The sequence below is a fragment of the Poecilia mexicana genome, unplaced genomic scaffold (assembly GCF_051168715.1).
Source record: "Poecilia mexicana isolate PSO_F unplaced genomic scaffold, ASM5116871v1 scaffold_4, whole genome shotgun sequence".
Lineage (NCBI taxonomy): Eukaryota > Metazoa > Chordata > Actinopteri > Cyprinodontiformes > Poeciliidae > Poecilia > Poecilia mexicana.
Genome location: NW_028263373.1, coordinates 1,785,959 through 1,798,714, shown reverse-complemented (window position 1 = coordinate 1,798,714; position 12,756 = coordinate 1,785,959). Strand labels below are relative to the sequence as shown.

At 40.0% G+C, this 12,756-nt stretch overlaps 1 protein-coding gene across 1 annotated transcript in view; it reads left to right on the top strand.

Annotated features, from left to right (window-relative positions):
• LOC106927092 (calcium/calmodulin-dependent protein kinase type IV) overlaps positions 1-12,756 on the top strand; it is a 29,572-nt gene that overhangs the window by 4,228 nt on the left and 12,588 nt on the right. Inside the window, exons 2-5 of the mRNA XM_015002412.2 lie at positions 3,726-3,804; positions 4,518-4,580; positions 6,653-6,735; positions 8,121-8,193. Of these exons, the coding sequence (XP_014857898.2) occupies positions 3,726-3,804; positions 4,518-4,580; positions 6,653-6,735; positions 8,121-8,193 (298 nt within the window). The remainder of the gene's footprint in view (positions 1-3,725; positions 3,805-4,517; positions 4,581-6,652; positions 6,736-8,120; positions 8,194-12,756) is intronic.

Here is a 12,756-nt window from a genome sequence, read left to right as displayed (position 1 = left end):
CTACTCAACAATATTTCACATACATGATGTTTATTCATATTTCACTGGTGATGTTTTAAAAACAGTTTGCTGATTTCAGTGCCGCTCATGTTCTCTTATAAACCACTGGAGATGTTTTCACATACGGGAGGAAATAGCTGAGAATCAGCAGAAATTAAACAATAAAAATTACAAAATAAGCAAGAAATCTTGAGTTCTGAGGAAATTAAACTTTTCTTCTCATGTGTTGGAAAAGAACAGATCATTAAAACTTGAGGTGAATCTTGGATTCCAGTAAAACATGTCAGGTTGTGTTTTATTTCAGAAATATTCCAGTCAGAAGTCTCTATCCACTCGTCATCTGCATGAATCTAATATTAATCCTGGTTCTTTAATAATTTATCTGACCCGTTGTTTTCAGGGTCGGATGATTGTGGCTGCAGCTATAATTAGTTTTTATCGGCGGCTTGGAAACCAAGAAGGAGAATCATAGATTTCTGAAAGGCGACTGAAAGCGTTTTAGATTGAATCGGTTCAATCCATTTTCTGAAAGCAGGAGTTACTGAATGAGAACAATTCAGATTTTTACCCCGATGGCGAGGTGCAGCTTCCCAGCACGGTGGAGGCAGCATCATTCTGTGGGCTGCTTTAGTCCACTTTTCGAAGTTGAAATGTAAAGACAGCAGAACAACAACCTCAAACACATCAGAACTGGGAATATGCAGAGAAGAAACATCCGTCTCTACAAACAGATTACATTTGACTCTTCCTTAACCCTTGTGCGTCCGAGGACTAAGGCAAACGTAGAGGACTAAGGCAAACGTAGATGACTAAGGACTAAGACCAACGTAGAGGACTAAGGCCAACGTAGAGGACTAAGGCAAACGTAGATGACTAAGGACTAAGACCAACATAGAGGACTAAGGCAAACGTAGAGGACTAAGACCAACGTAGAGGACTAAGGACTAAGACCAACATAGAGGACTAAGGCAAACGTAGAGGACTAAGGCCAACGTAGATGACTAAGGACTAAGACCAACGTAGAGGACTAAGGCCAACGTAGATGACTAAGGACTAAGACCAACGTAGAGGACTAAGGCCAACGTAGATGACTAAGGACTAAGACCAACGTAGAGGACTAAGGCCAACGTAGATGACTAAGGACTAAGACCAACATAGAGGACTAAGGCAAACGTAGAGGACTAAGGCAAACGTAGATGACTAAGGACTAAGACCAACGTAGAGGACTAAGGCCAACGTAGAGGACTAAGGCAAACGTAGATGACTAAGGACTAAGACCAACGTAGAGGACTAAGGCCAACGTAGAGGACTAAGACCAACATAGAGGACTAAGGCAAACGTAGAGGACTAAGACCAACGTAGAGGACTAAGGCCAATGTAGAGGACTAAGGCCAACGTAGAGGACTAAGGCAAACGTAGAGGACTAAGGCAAACGTAGATGACTAAGGACTAAGACCAACGTAGAGGACTAAGGCCAACGTAGAGGACTAAGACCAACATAGAGGACTAAGGCCAACGTAGAGGACTAAGACCAACATAGAGGACTAAGGCAAACGTAGAGGACTAAGACCAACGTAGAGGACTAAGGCCAACGTAGAGGACTAAGGCAAACGTAGAAGACTAAGCCAACATAGAGGACTAAGGCAAACGTAGAGGACTAAGGCCAACGTAGAGGACTAAGGCAAACGTAGAGGACTAAGGCCAACGTAGAGGACTAAGGCAAACGTAGAGGACTAAGGCCAACGTAGAGGACTAAGGCAAACGTAGAGGACTAAGGCCAACGTAGAGGACTAAGGCAAACGTAGAGGACTAAGGCCAACGTAGAGGACTAAGGCAAACGTAGAGGACTAAGGCAAACGTAGAGGACTAAGGCCAACGTAGAGGACTAAGGCCAACGTAGAGGACTAAGGCCAACGTAGAGGACTAAGGCCAACGTAGAGGACTAAGGCAAACGTAGAGGACTAAGGCAAACGTAGAGGACTAAGGCCAACGTAGAGGACTAAGGCCAACGTAGAGGACTAAGCCAGCGTAGAGGACTAAGGCAAATGATACAAGATTTACGTGTGTGGGGTCGGTTGGACGCCATTTCTACATACAAGGGTTAAACAACAGACTAATATATTGCTGCTAGAAAAATATAAGGTATTAAACTTGTTAACTTATTTACTGAATGTTTATCAGCTGATGTCACTTTTAAGTAGTTAAAATAAAATGGCACTTAAATAACTCTGTGCTTCAAAATCCAGATATTTTTTTCAGTTTGCCAATAACGTGAAGCTAAATATCAGCAGCCATAATAAGACTGACATGATGTAAGCTAAGTAGAGATGATGCTAATGTTAGCAGGAGTAGCTTAGGAATGATGAAGCATCTGGTTTGCTGATATGGGGTCCAGGTGAAAATCTGCTTAGGGCCCCAGAAAGGTTTGGACCGGCCCTGATTATCGTTTAATGCAATCATTACTGGGACAATTTATCCAGAGAAATGTGTCATCGTGACAGATCGAATGAGAAACATTCAAATGAAGAATTAAAACTAAACACAATGTTGTGGCTGAAGGCAGCGCCCCGTGTGTGTGTGTGTGTCTCCGGAGCGCAGACCTGCTCCGTTTTAACGTTTCCTGGCTCTGATTGGCCGCTGTGTGACACATTATAACTGTGTTTGCCATTTGTTGGCGTCTCTGTGAACATGAAGCGCCAACGCTGATGCCGCGGCGTCCAACACGCTCTGCTTCATGGTGTCCCGTTGCCATGGAGATCAAGCAGGTCCCTGCATGGCGGTGTGATTGCTTCTCAGATGGATCTGTTTTCCCCACAGAAAACCAGAACCAACCTCCCCAAACACACACACACACGTGCGCGCCTCTATATGAGCAGAAGACCAATTTTCTAATTGTTCTTTTGTTTTTAACTATAGAATTTATATTTTTTATTGAACCTTTTTTCTCTCTGAAATGCAAATAAATAAATAAACCGGCGTCTTGCTTCTCCATCAAGTCTTTCCAGCTCTAAAAAATATTTAGTCTTTGTTCCTGTAATACAGAGTAAAACCACAGAGCTTCCCTAACACACACACAGTTTATCTGACTTTAAAGGAAACCTTTTTTGCACCTTTTTGGTTTTCTACTCCTTCTAAAAACAGCCAAACACTAAAAAGATGTTTTGGCATCATGTTAATGTTTTCTTGGTGCTGGAAAACGAGCCGTTTCAGAAACAAATAAAATAAACTTAAGACAAAAGGAAACAAAAGAATAACTGTAGCAAAACTGTTTTACTTCAGATTAACTTCTCTGTCACTTATCAGGCTCAGACAAAAATTACATTATTTTTTTTTCTTTTTGCATAAAATTACTGTTACTTTTGTTTTAAGTTTATTTTCTTTGTGTATAACTTTGTTTATTCTTTTATTACGCTGCAATCAATAAAGTCAAACTCAAGTGAAGAAGTTATTTTATGATGTTTTTCCCTCATCAAAACAAACCTGGTTTGTTGCTTTGATTATTCAGGCTTCAGAAATCCTTTGATCTCCATGGCAACCAGTCAGCGAAACGTCTGGCTGGACCAAACTCAGAGCTACTTCACTGAGCTATAAGTTCTGAAGGAATGTTATCTGAAAGCAACTCATTCAAGTGGAATAAAAACTGATGTGATGTCATGTCGTCGGTTTGGGTGAAGTTCGGTCCCTCTGCTTCCGTCAGATGAATTCTGTAATTCTTGTGTTTTCAGAGGAGCGACATCCATCGTGTACCGCTGTGAGGAGAAGCAGACGCAGAAACCCTTCGCAGTCAAAGTCCTGAAGAAAACGGTGAGCTACCAAAGCTAACGGCATGCAGCACAAACGAGGCGAAGCATTATGACCAGGGTCAGGTTATGGAAAAATCACTCCAAAGAGATGTTGTAGCGATCAAATGTCTCAGCGATGACCTCACATGATCGGACGCTTTACTCACCTTGAACTGTGAAATATTTGAAAATAAAAGTGTCGCCCGGCCTTCCTCTGCTGCCTGATAAATGCATCTTGAACAGCTGCTGGTTGTAATTATTACACTTTAATTCCCAGGTGTAATTGTGTCCTTTAATATGAAAAAACTCCAATAAAAAGCACATTTACATCAGATAAAAGCAAAGGACCAGGTGGAGACGCAGCTGAACTCTGAATTACATTCCTAAAGATTAAAGGAGAAACGAGGCGACAAACTCACTTCAGAGACAGGAGAGGACTCGATGTTCCACAGGATCTTTAGCTCTTGATGTTTAGACCCAGAGTAACAGTTTTTAAAAATACCACCATAAAAGGTAAGAACAGAGGCATCTCAAAGATGGCACCTTCCTGTTAGAGGAGAACTGCAACCTTAGCAGGATATTTGGTTTCTTGGGGTAAATTATTTGACCTCTTCTGCCTGCTGCATGCAGTGTAATCTGCACTGAGAATGTAAAAACATCAAACTGCTTCAGGAGACTCCACCTCTTTTTCTACCGTTACTGTTATTATCACCTAACTGCTGACGTTTGTTTCAGATTGATAAGAAAATCGTTCGCACCGAGATCGGAGTCCTGCTGCGTCTTTCCCACCCAAACATCGTAAGTATCCACGTTAATAAAAGCTTCATTTTGATGTTTTTGTAGAGTGAAAATATTTCAGCCCGTTTCCGTTTCCATGACCATCAGAAGGTTTTACAAGCTAATATTTGACTTGCTATCTAAATATTTAGTTTAATAATTAGTTACTTTGAAACTGTCAAATTTATAAATGAATAACTGACTTTGAAAAATGAGCCCCATGTTTTATCACTGACTAAATCAACCAAATTACTGCAGTTAATTTTTACAGTGTAACTCCATGTTTGATCAGTGTAAAAATCGACATCAACATTCCTTGTGTTTGTCTGCAGATCTGCTGAAACACGTAAACATTTCGGTAAAGAAACGGATTGAAGGACAGATTTTATGTTTGGATTAAACTGATGATTTGATCTAAATGCAGATATAAAAATAGCAGCATATGGTTCTGCTAAAGAGTCGCTGAGGTGTTTTGTGGTTGCTGCCGAGACGTGAAGTGTGAGCAGTTATTTCTGGTTACCGCGGTAACAGTTTGTTTCTATCAGAGCCAACGTTTCTGAGTTGGAGAAAGACTGAAACGGTGTTAAAATGTTTCCACAGGCAGAACGGCTTTTATCTGAGGACACGATGGAGTTCCTCTGATGACAAAAATCTATTCTGGTGATAAAAATAATCATTAATAAGAGTTTGAAGTCAACACATTGTTCCCTCCATCTCTGGCTGTGAAGGTTCTTCACTGGGAGACGTTCTCAATAATCTGGAGTTCTGGATAAAGGAACAGTTCTCCCAGCGTGACCTCAGTTCTTTTTATTCCGATTTATAAGTAAATTAAAGGTTGAACTAATGTTTTAGGTCAGAAAGTCAAAAATTTCAGACTGAAATTTCTACAGTTCCAAGTATTACAAAAATAAAAATATGTATGTATGGATGGATGATGGATGGATGATGGATGGATGGATGGATGGATGGATGAAGTATGGATGGATGGATGGATGGATGATGGATGTATGGATGGATGGATAATGTATGGATGGATGGATGGATGATGTATGTATGTATGGATGGATGGATGGATGATGGATGGATGGATGGATGATGTATGTATGTATGGATGGATGGATGGATGGATGATGTATGGATGGATGTATGGATGGATGGATGGATGATGGATGTATGGATGGATGGATGGATGGATGGATGGATGATGTATATGGATGGATGGATGGATGGATGTATGGATGGATGGATGGATGGATGGATGATGGATGTATGGATGGATGGATGATGGATGTATGGATGGATGGATGGATGGATGGATGGATGGATGATGTATGGATGGATGGATGTATGGATGGATGATGGATGTATGGATGGATGGATGGATGGATGGATGGATGGATGGATGATGTATGGATGGATGGATGATGGATGTATGGATGGATGGATGGATGGATGATGTATGTATGTATGGATGGATGGATGGATGATGGATGGATGGATGATGTATGTATGGATGGATGGATGGATGGATGATGTATGGATGGATGGATGGATGATGTATGGATGGATGGATGGATGGATGGATGGATGATGTATGGATGGATGGATGATGTATGGATGGATCCATCCATACATCCATCCATGTATGGATGGATGGATGGATGGATGGATAATGTATGTATGGATGGATGGATGGATAATGTATGTATGGATGGATGGATGGATTATGTATATGGATGATGGATGGATGGATGGATGGATGGATGGATGGATGGATGGATGATGTATGGATGGATGGATGGATGGATGGATGGATGGATGGATAGATGGATGGATGGATGGATGGATGGATGATGTATGGATGGATGGATGGATGGATGGATGGATGGATGGATGGATGGATAGATTTCTATATTTGTTTACCAAATTCATCCAGATTTGGAAAGACTATTTGGATTTGATTGGTTGAATCAAATCCTGGTTGTGTATTAATCCAGTTTACCTGGAAGATTTTCAACAGTTTTAAAGGAACCTGCGCTTTAACTGGTTTTAACTGGTTTAACTGGAGCGGCGCCTTTGTTTCTGTGTTTCAGATCCAGCTGAAGGAGATCTTTGAGACGGACACCGACATCGCCCTGGTTCTGGAGCTGGTGACTGGCGGAGAGCTGTTCGACCGGTAAGAACCAAACCGGGCCGACACCCTGACGTTCAACTGGTTTGTTGCTTAAAGGCGACATATTGTGCAAAATTCACATTTTGTACGTTTTCTTTGTTCCATTTGAGTCTCAGCTGCTTCTAAAAACAACAAGCACTTAAAAAAACACTCAGTTGTTTTTGGAAATAATTTAATGTTCTTTGGTGTCTGAGCCGTTTCAAAAACCTCCAGAACATCAAGTCACATTTGATTGGCACTGCGCCGTTACCTAGCAACCATGGCAGAGTTCTGTCCATTACCTAGCAACCCAAGCTGTGCTCCAGCTGGTTTTAGCATTGTATATGCTGCACAATGGCTGCTGGAAAAGACGAATGTTTTGTTGTTGACTTACCATCCAGAAACCACATACTGCATTGTTGTTGGTTGCGCAGGAGGCTCTGCTAATGCTTTTCAAAGTTCTATAATTGTACATCTGTTTGCATCCATTCTCACATGCGAGGGCAAACGTTGAGTTGGGGGCGTGGCCAGCAGCAGCTTATTAGGATTTAAAGTGACAAAGGGCCTGAAACAGACTAAGGCCTAATTATGTCAGAATAATTTTATGCAAAAAAAATGTAAGAAGATGTTTTGTATAGGCCATATCCTAGCCTGTTGAAGGAAGCATCACAGGTCTCCTTGAAGCTGCAGATGGAGCCATGCAGGTTCCCTGGTCAGCTCAAACTGTTGATGGATGATAATGTTGCAGATATTTTACTAAAAAAAGATCCAGATTCTGAAGTTATTAGAAATGACTTGGACATTTCTGAAACTCAGAAAATGTCAAGATTTTTTTCTGAGATTAAGTTCAATTGTTTTTTTTTTTTTTTAGTTTTTTCTAGCAAATTTTTGACTTCTCATAATGAGAAAATTTCTTGTTTAGTTCTAAAAATGTGAGATATTTTGTTGGAGATTTACTCCTTTTTTTTCTACCTAGAATTTCCCGTTGAAGAAACACGATGGTAAAATGAATAGTTTGAACCTGAACCTGGAAGGGGTATGAATACTTTTGGGTTTGGATCTGAGTTATGAGTTAAATTTGGCTTGAAGAGCTGAAGCTGTTTTATGTTGGCGGTTTTATTTGTTTTCATTTCCACCTGCAGCTGCAGGCGCTGCTTCTGTTGCCATGGTTAGTTTACTGCAGAAGTTGCGTCTTTAGTCTTAGTAACTGGGTTAGATGAAAAATTATTTCTTTTACTGGGTTTATTCATTTGCAAGATTCTCTGCAGTTATGAGGCCAATTTAGGTACCAAAGCTGCCATGTTGAGTTTGGTTCTTCAGAATCTGGTGACGTGATTTTAAGGTTGTTGCTCAGGATTAGCACGTCTCTGCGTCCTGCAGCTGAATTTATTTTTCTTGTTGGTTTGCAGGATTGTGGAGCGAGGATACTACAGCGAGAGAGACGCAGCGCATGTCATCAAGCAGATCCTGGAAGCTGTGGCCGTAAGATATTTCATCAAATGAATCATTCAGAAAAACATCGCAGAGAAACACAAAACATTTCACTATTCCACATTATTATAGCAGAATTATGACATTATAACCAGAAGCTTCAGAGATTTCATATGACAGATCAACATAATATAAAATGGGGAAAAATGATGCAATGTTGTTGCATCTTTTTAAAGAAAAAATCTGAAAATGTGGCATGCACGTAGAGTTACAGTTAAAAATGAACATAAATAATTTGGATCATTTAACCTGCAGCAGAAAAAATAGGAAGTTCATTTTTCAAAGTCGTGTTATCATCGGGTTATTCATTCATTCATAGATGTCAAAACTTCAAAAAAATATTTAGTTTAGAATTTAAATATTTGGTTTGGAGCTATGTATTAAGTTTACAAAGTCAGTATTTAACTCTAAGTCAATTATTTAGCTCCATACTAAATACGTAGTAAAGAAACTAAATATTTAGTTAGAAATCTAACATTTAGCTTCACACTAAATATTTAGTTTAGAAATTCAATACTTGGCTTGCTAACTAAATATTTAGCTCATTAAACATTTAGTTGAGAAGCCACATATTTAGCTTTGAAGCCAGCTAAATATTTAGCTTGCTAACTAAATGTTTAACTTGCTAAATACATATGTAGCTTGCTAAAAATATTTAGTTTAGAAACAAAATATAAATATTTGGCTTGCTAAATATGAAACAGATTTCTAAATGAATAAATATCACAGTGAAGCTCAATTTTTTACTGATAAAACTGGATAAATAACCCAAATTAATCATGTTGCTTTTTTACTGTGTAACTTTTTAAATGGCATCCCATAGTAATTATCCCCATTTACTCTGATCCCCCTAAATAAGATCGATAGGAACTTATTTCCTCTGATCAGCTCCTGTCTCTGTGATTTCATGATTGTTTCAGAGTTTAGTTTTCATGACTGCAGCTGCTTTGCAGCTTCATTTCCTCTCATCCTGATTGGCTCACTGTATTCTCACACCCACCAGCAGGGCGGCGCCTCCACAGTTTCACACCAAGCTCCACCTTTAAACGGGCTGTTTTTAGACGCGAGGCGCCGATGTTCCATCAGGTCGTCAACACGGCGGCGCCGGTGTGAAAGAAACACGTTGTCAACACCTTGAGAGGCGTTAGAGGGAGGCTGTGATTCCCGCCATGGAAACAGATCGGTGGTGTTGCTGTTTTTTCTACTGGAAGCCGAGAGAAGCAGCAGAAACAGAAACATGGCTGAAATCTGATTCAGGAAGTCAGAGACAGGAAGTCTGCTCTGATTGGCTGGTTAGTCACTGAATGTTTCTAAACAGAATTAACTAAACGCTAGCTAAAGGTTAGCATGCAGCGGCTATTGAAGGACGATCAGGAAACAGAGAGAGAATCCATCCATCCATCCATCCATACATCCATCCATCCATCCATAATCAGATCTTGAACGTAAACGAATCAAAAGCTGAGTGCTCCAGTGACTTCTTGTTTCCACCAATCAGAGCTCTTGTTCTTCAGACCAAATTAAATTGGTTTGAGTCGTTCTGAAGACGACAGCCTGAATACGTTTATCTTTTTTCAGTGTTTGCAGTTGGATGGTTAATGCTTGTGACCACAAACAGCACTGATGACTTAAATGTCCTATATGCTAATCGTTTAGCATGAAAGCTAAATGCTTGCTAGCTCTGACTGATCAAAACCAACTGATCAGAGCCAGGAGGAGGGTCTCAGTGCTGTCAAACATGCTTGTGTATTTGCTGAAAACAACTCATCGTTACAGGAAACCCATTTTTCTGCAGTCATCAGTGGCCATGCTAACTAGCCTTAGCATTCATGACAGGCCTGCTTAGGTGAAGTAACTGTAGCGTAGCAGGGAGAAAGAGAAAGACGGAGGATGTGAGCAGCGCGTACAGAAGAATGATCGATTGCACTAAAACCCTGGTCTGGACGGGAGTGATGGATTTGTTCAAACGACAACAGTATTTTTTTCACAGGTTATCCGTCTCCCCCCCATCTCCTTCAGACTAGCCAGCAGCAATTAGCAAACACCTGGTGCTGATCTCGTTATAGGAGCTGCTTCTCAGAGCAACGCTGGTAAAAACGTAGTGTAAGGGTTAACAGAGAAGCCATGTTGGGATGACTTCCTGAAGGCGGAGCTTCAGAAAGAGCAGGAGGTTTTAAAGAGACAGCGACCCAATTTGAAGACGTTAAATTACGAAGTCTAATTTCTTGTATGTCATAATTGACATATGGCTTCTTCATAGCAGCTGAAAGTTTCTCAATTGTATTATGTGTCTGGAAACCACGTCGTACCGGCCCTTTAAGCAGCCACTTTGTTTGCTTGTGCTTTGGGCCGGCTCTGTGCAGGAAGCTTCTTCATGAGCTGAAATCCTCGTCCAGTTTTTCTAACCGTGTTATTCTCTGATGTGTTACGTTTTTATTGAAGCCAGTTTCCTGCGGTTGTGTTTTCAAACTGAAAGTCATGATTTTTCTAAAGATGTTTTTGCGGCTGAATTAGGTTTATTATAATTTAATGTTTGTTAACGTCCTCAGCATGGAAGCTGCCGTTAGAGGTTGAATTTTCTTCTCTCCAGACTGTAGAAACGGTTGATGAAGGTTTTGATTCTGCTCTAAAAGCCTCTGGGACGTCTCAGCGTCTGATCTGGGCTCCTCGAGCGTCTGCTGCAGACAGCCTGGTGCCAAATATCAACCGGCCGAGGGTCGGAGGAGTTCACGCCCCAAATCGGCCGGTTGTTTCTGCGGTAAAAAGGGAAGAGGTGGATCTTATGAGGAAAACGTTCAGTGAATAATGAATCCAACACTTTCAGGTTAAAATCCTTCTTCATCTAGTTAATCTAGAGCTGCTTCTGACGACTAATCAATTATTCTGATAATTAATCGGACAAAAAAAATTGGCAAATTTTGCATATCTTTCATTTAAAGTTTTTACAAAAGATGCAAATAAACAAATAATTAAATTCTTTTTATATGCAAAAGTTAATATTTTACTTAGTGAACATTTGATTGCAACAAAGATTTGAGTTGAAGCTAAAAAATACAAATAAAATCAGCATGAGAAAAGCTCAGCTCTATCAGTTATTGATTAACTCAGTAATAACTGCGTAGAGAAAAGAGTGATTTATTTTTACAGAATTTGAACCAAGTGAAGCTAAAATGTTTTTTATCTTAAATCCAAAATGTTTATTTTTTTGTACTGTTTTGTTTCATTTGCTGCTCCGAGTGCGCTGTTCTTTCAGTAAATAGCATTTCTGTGAGTTTGTATATTCTAATTAACGATTACTTGGTTACAAAATTGGTTGACAATTATTTCAATAAATGATCAATCATGATTAATCGTTTCAGTCCTATTGTTATCTCCAATTAAATCTAGCTAAGCAGTCATGTTGCAACAGGTTACTAATTTATTTCTCAATGAGATTTATCCTGTATAGATAAAGGTCAAACAAAGCCAAATAAACAGCTTGTAAATGTGGGCGGAGCCTAAACCAGCCGCCGCCGCAGCAGAAGTCTGGTAGCTGCAGCAGCGGCGCGATTATGTAACAGCAGCTTCCATCCTGCTGCTCAACAGATTAAAACCAGAGTGGATTAACACACACACACACACACACACACACACACACACACACACACACACACACACATCCCACAGTTGACCTACATTTACCAAACATACGCCTCTTTATTTCTGCGTGTGCAAGCTTGTCGTGTTGATGTGTGTGTGTGTGTGTGTTGGGATTACTCCGCCGTTGTGTTTGTTGTGAGTGTGGCGCTAATCTGCAGCGAAAGAAACACAACAGCATCTTTTTATAGCCGCTTCCCAACATGGAGGCGATGACTTTTATCCATCTGGGACGAGAAAAATTAATTAGATTCATGGAAATATTCTTTTGATGTCGCCTCGCACTTGATGCCTGCAGCATATTTAAAAAAATGAGGACAGAATCAAGCGAATATTAACAAAATAAACCTCCCACGTATAATTAGGTTAATTGTTAGCTGGTCGGAAACATAATTAGACATGAAAAAGGAGAATTCGGTGAGGTTTAGTCTTTAGGAGTTTTAACACATCTTGAACTGCATTTACAGAAAAATAAAACATTTTCTGTTTTAAAGCTTAGAAAAACCCAGAAATGTCTGAAGAAAAGCTGAAATGATTCTCAGGATCACAATAAAAACAAACTTTAAAGTGAAAATATCTGCAAATCCTGAGAAACAAAAGAGAGGATAAAACATGGTGAAGAATAATCTAAAGTAAAAACTGAAACGTTTGGAATCAGTCGGGATGAAAGAGACCCAAAACCACCGAGGCTCAGTCCATAATCCTGGTTCTGTCTCCAGAGTCAGAGCCTTCACAGCGGCCGGCAGCCAAACTTCACAGACAGACGAGAAAGAATCCAGAAAAGGTTCAGCAGCTTCTGTGTGGAAAAATAATCACTAGAAAAAATCATGTAAAATAAATGATGAGCAGCTGAGCTCAGCATAAAACAAACACGTCCAAGAACAAAATTTAAACGTAATTATAAAACCGCACATCTTT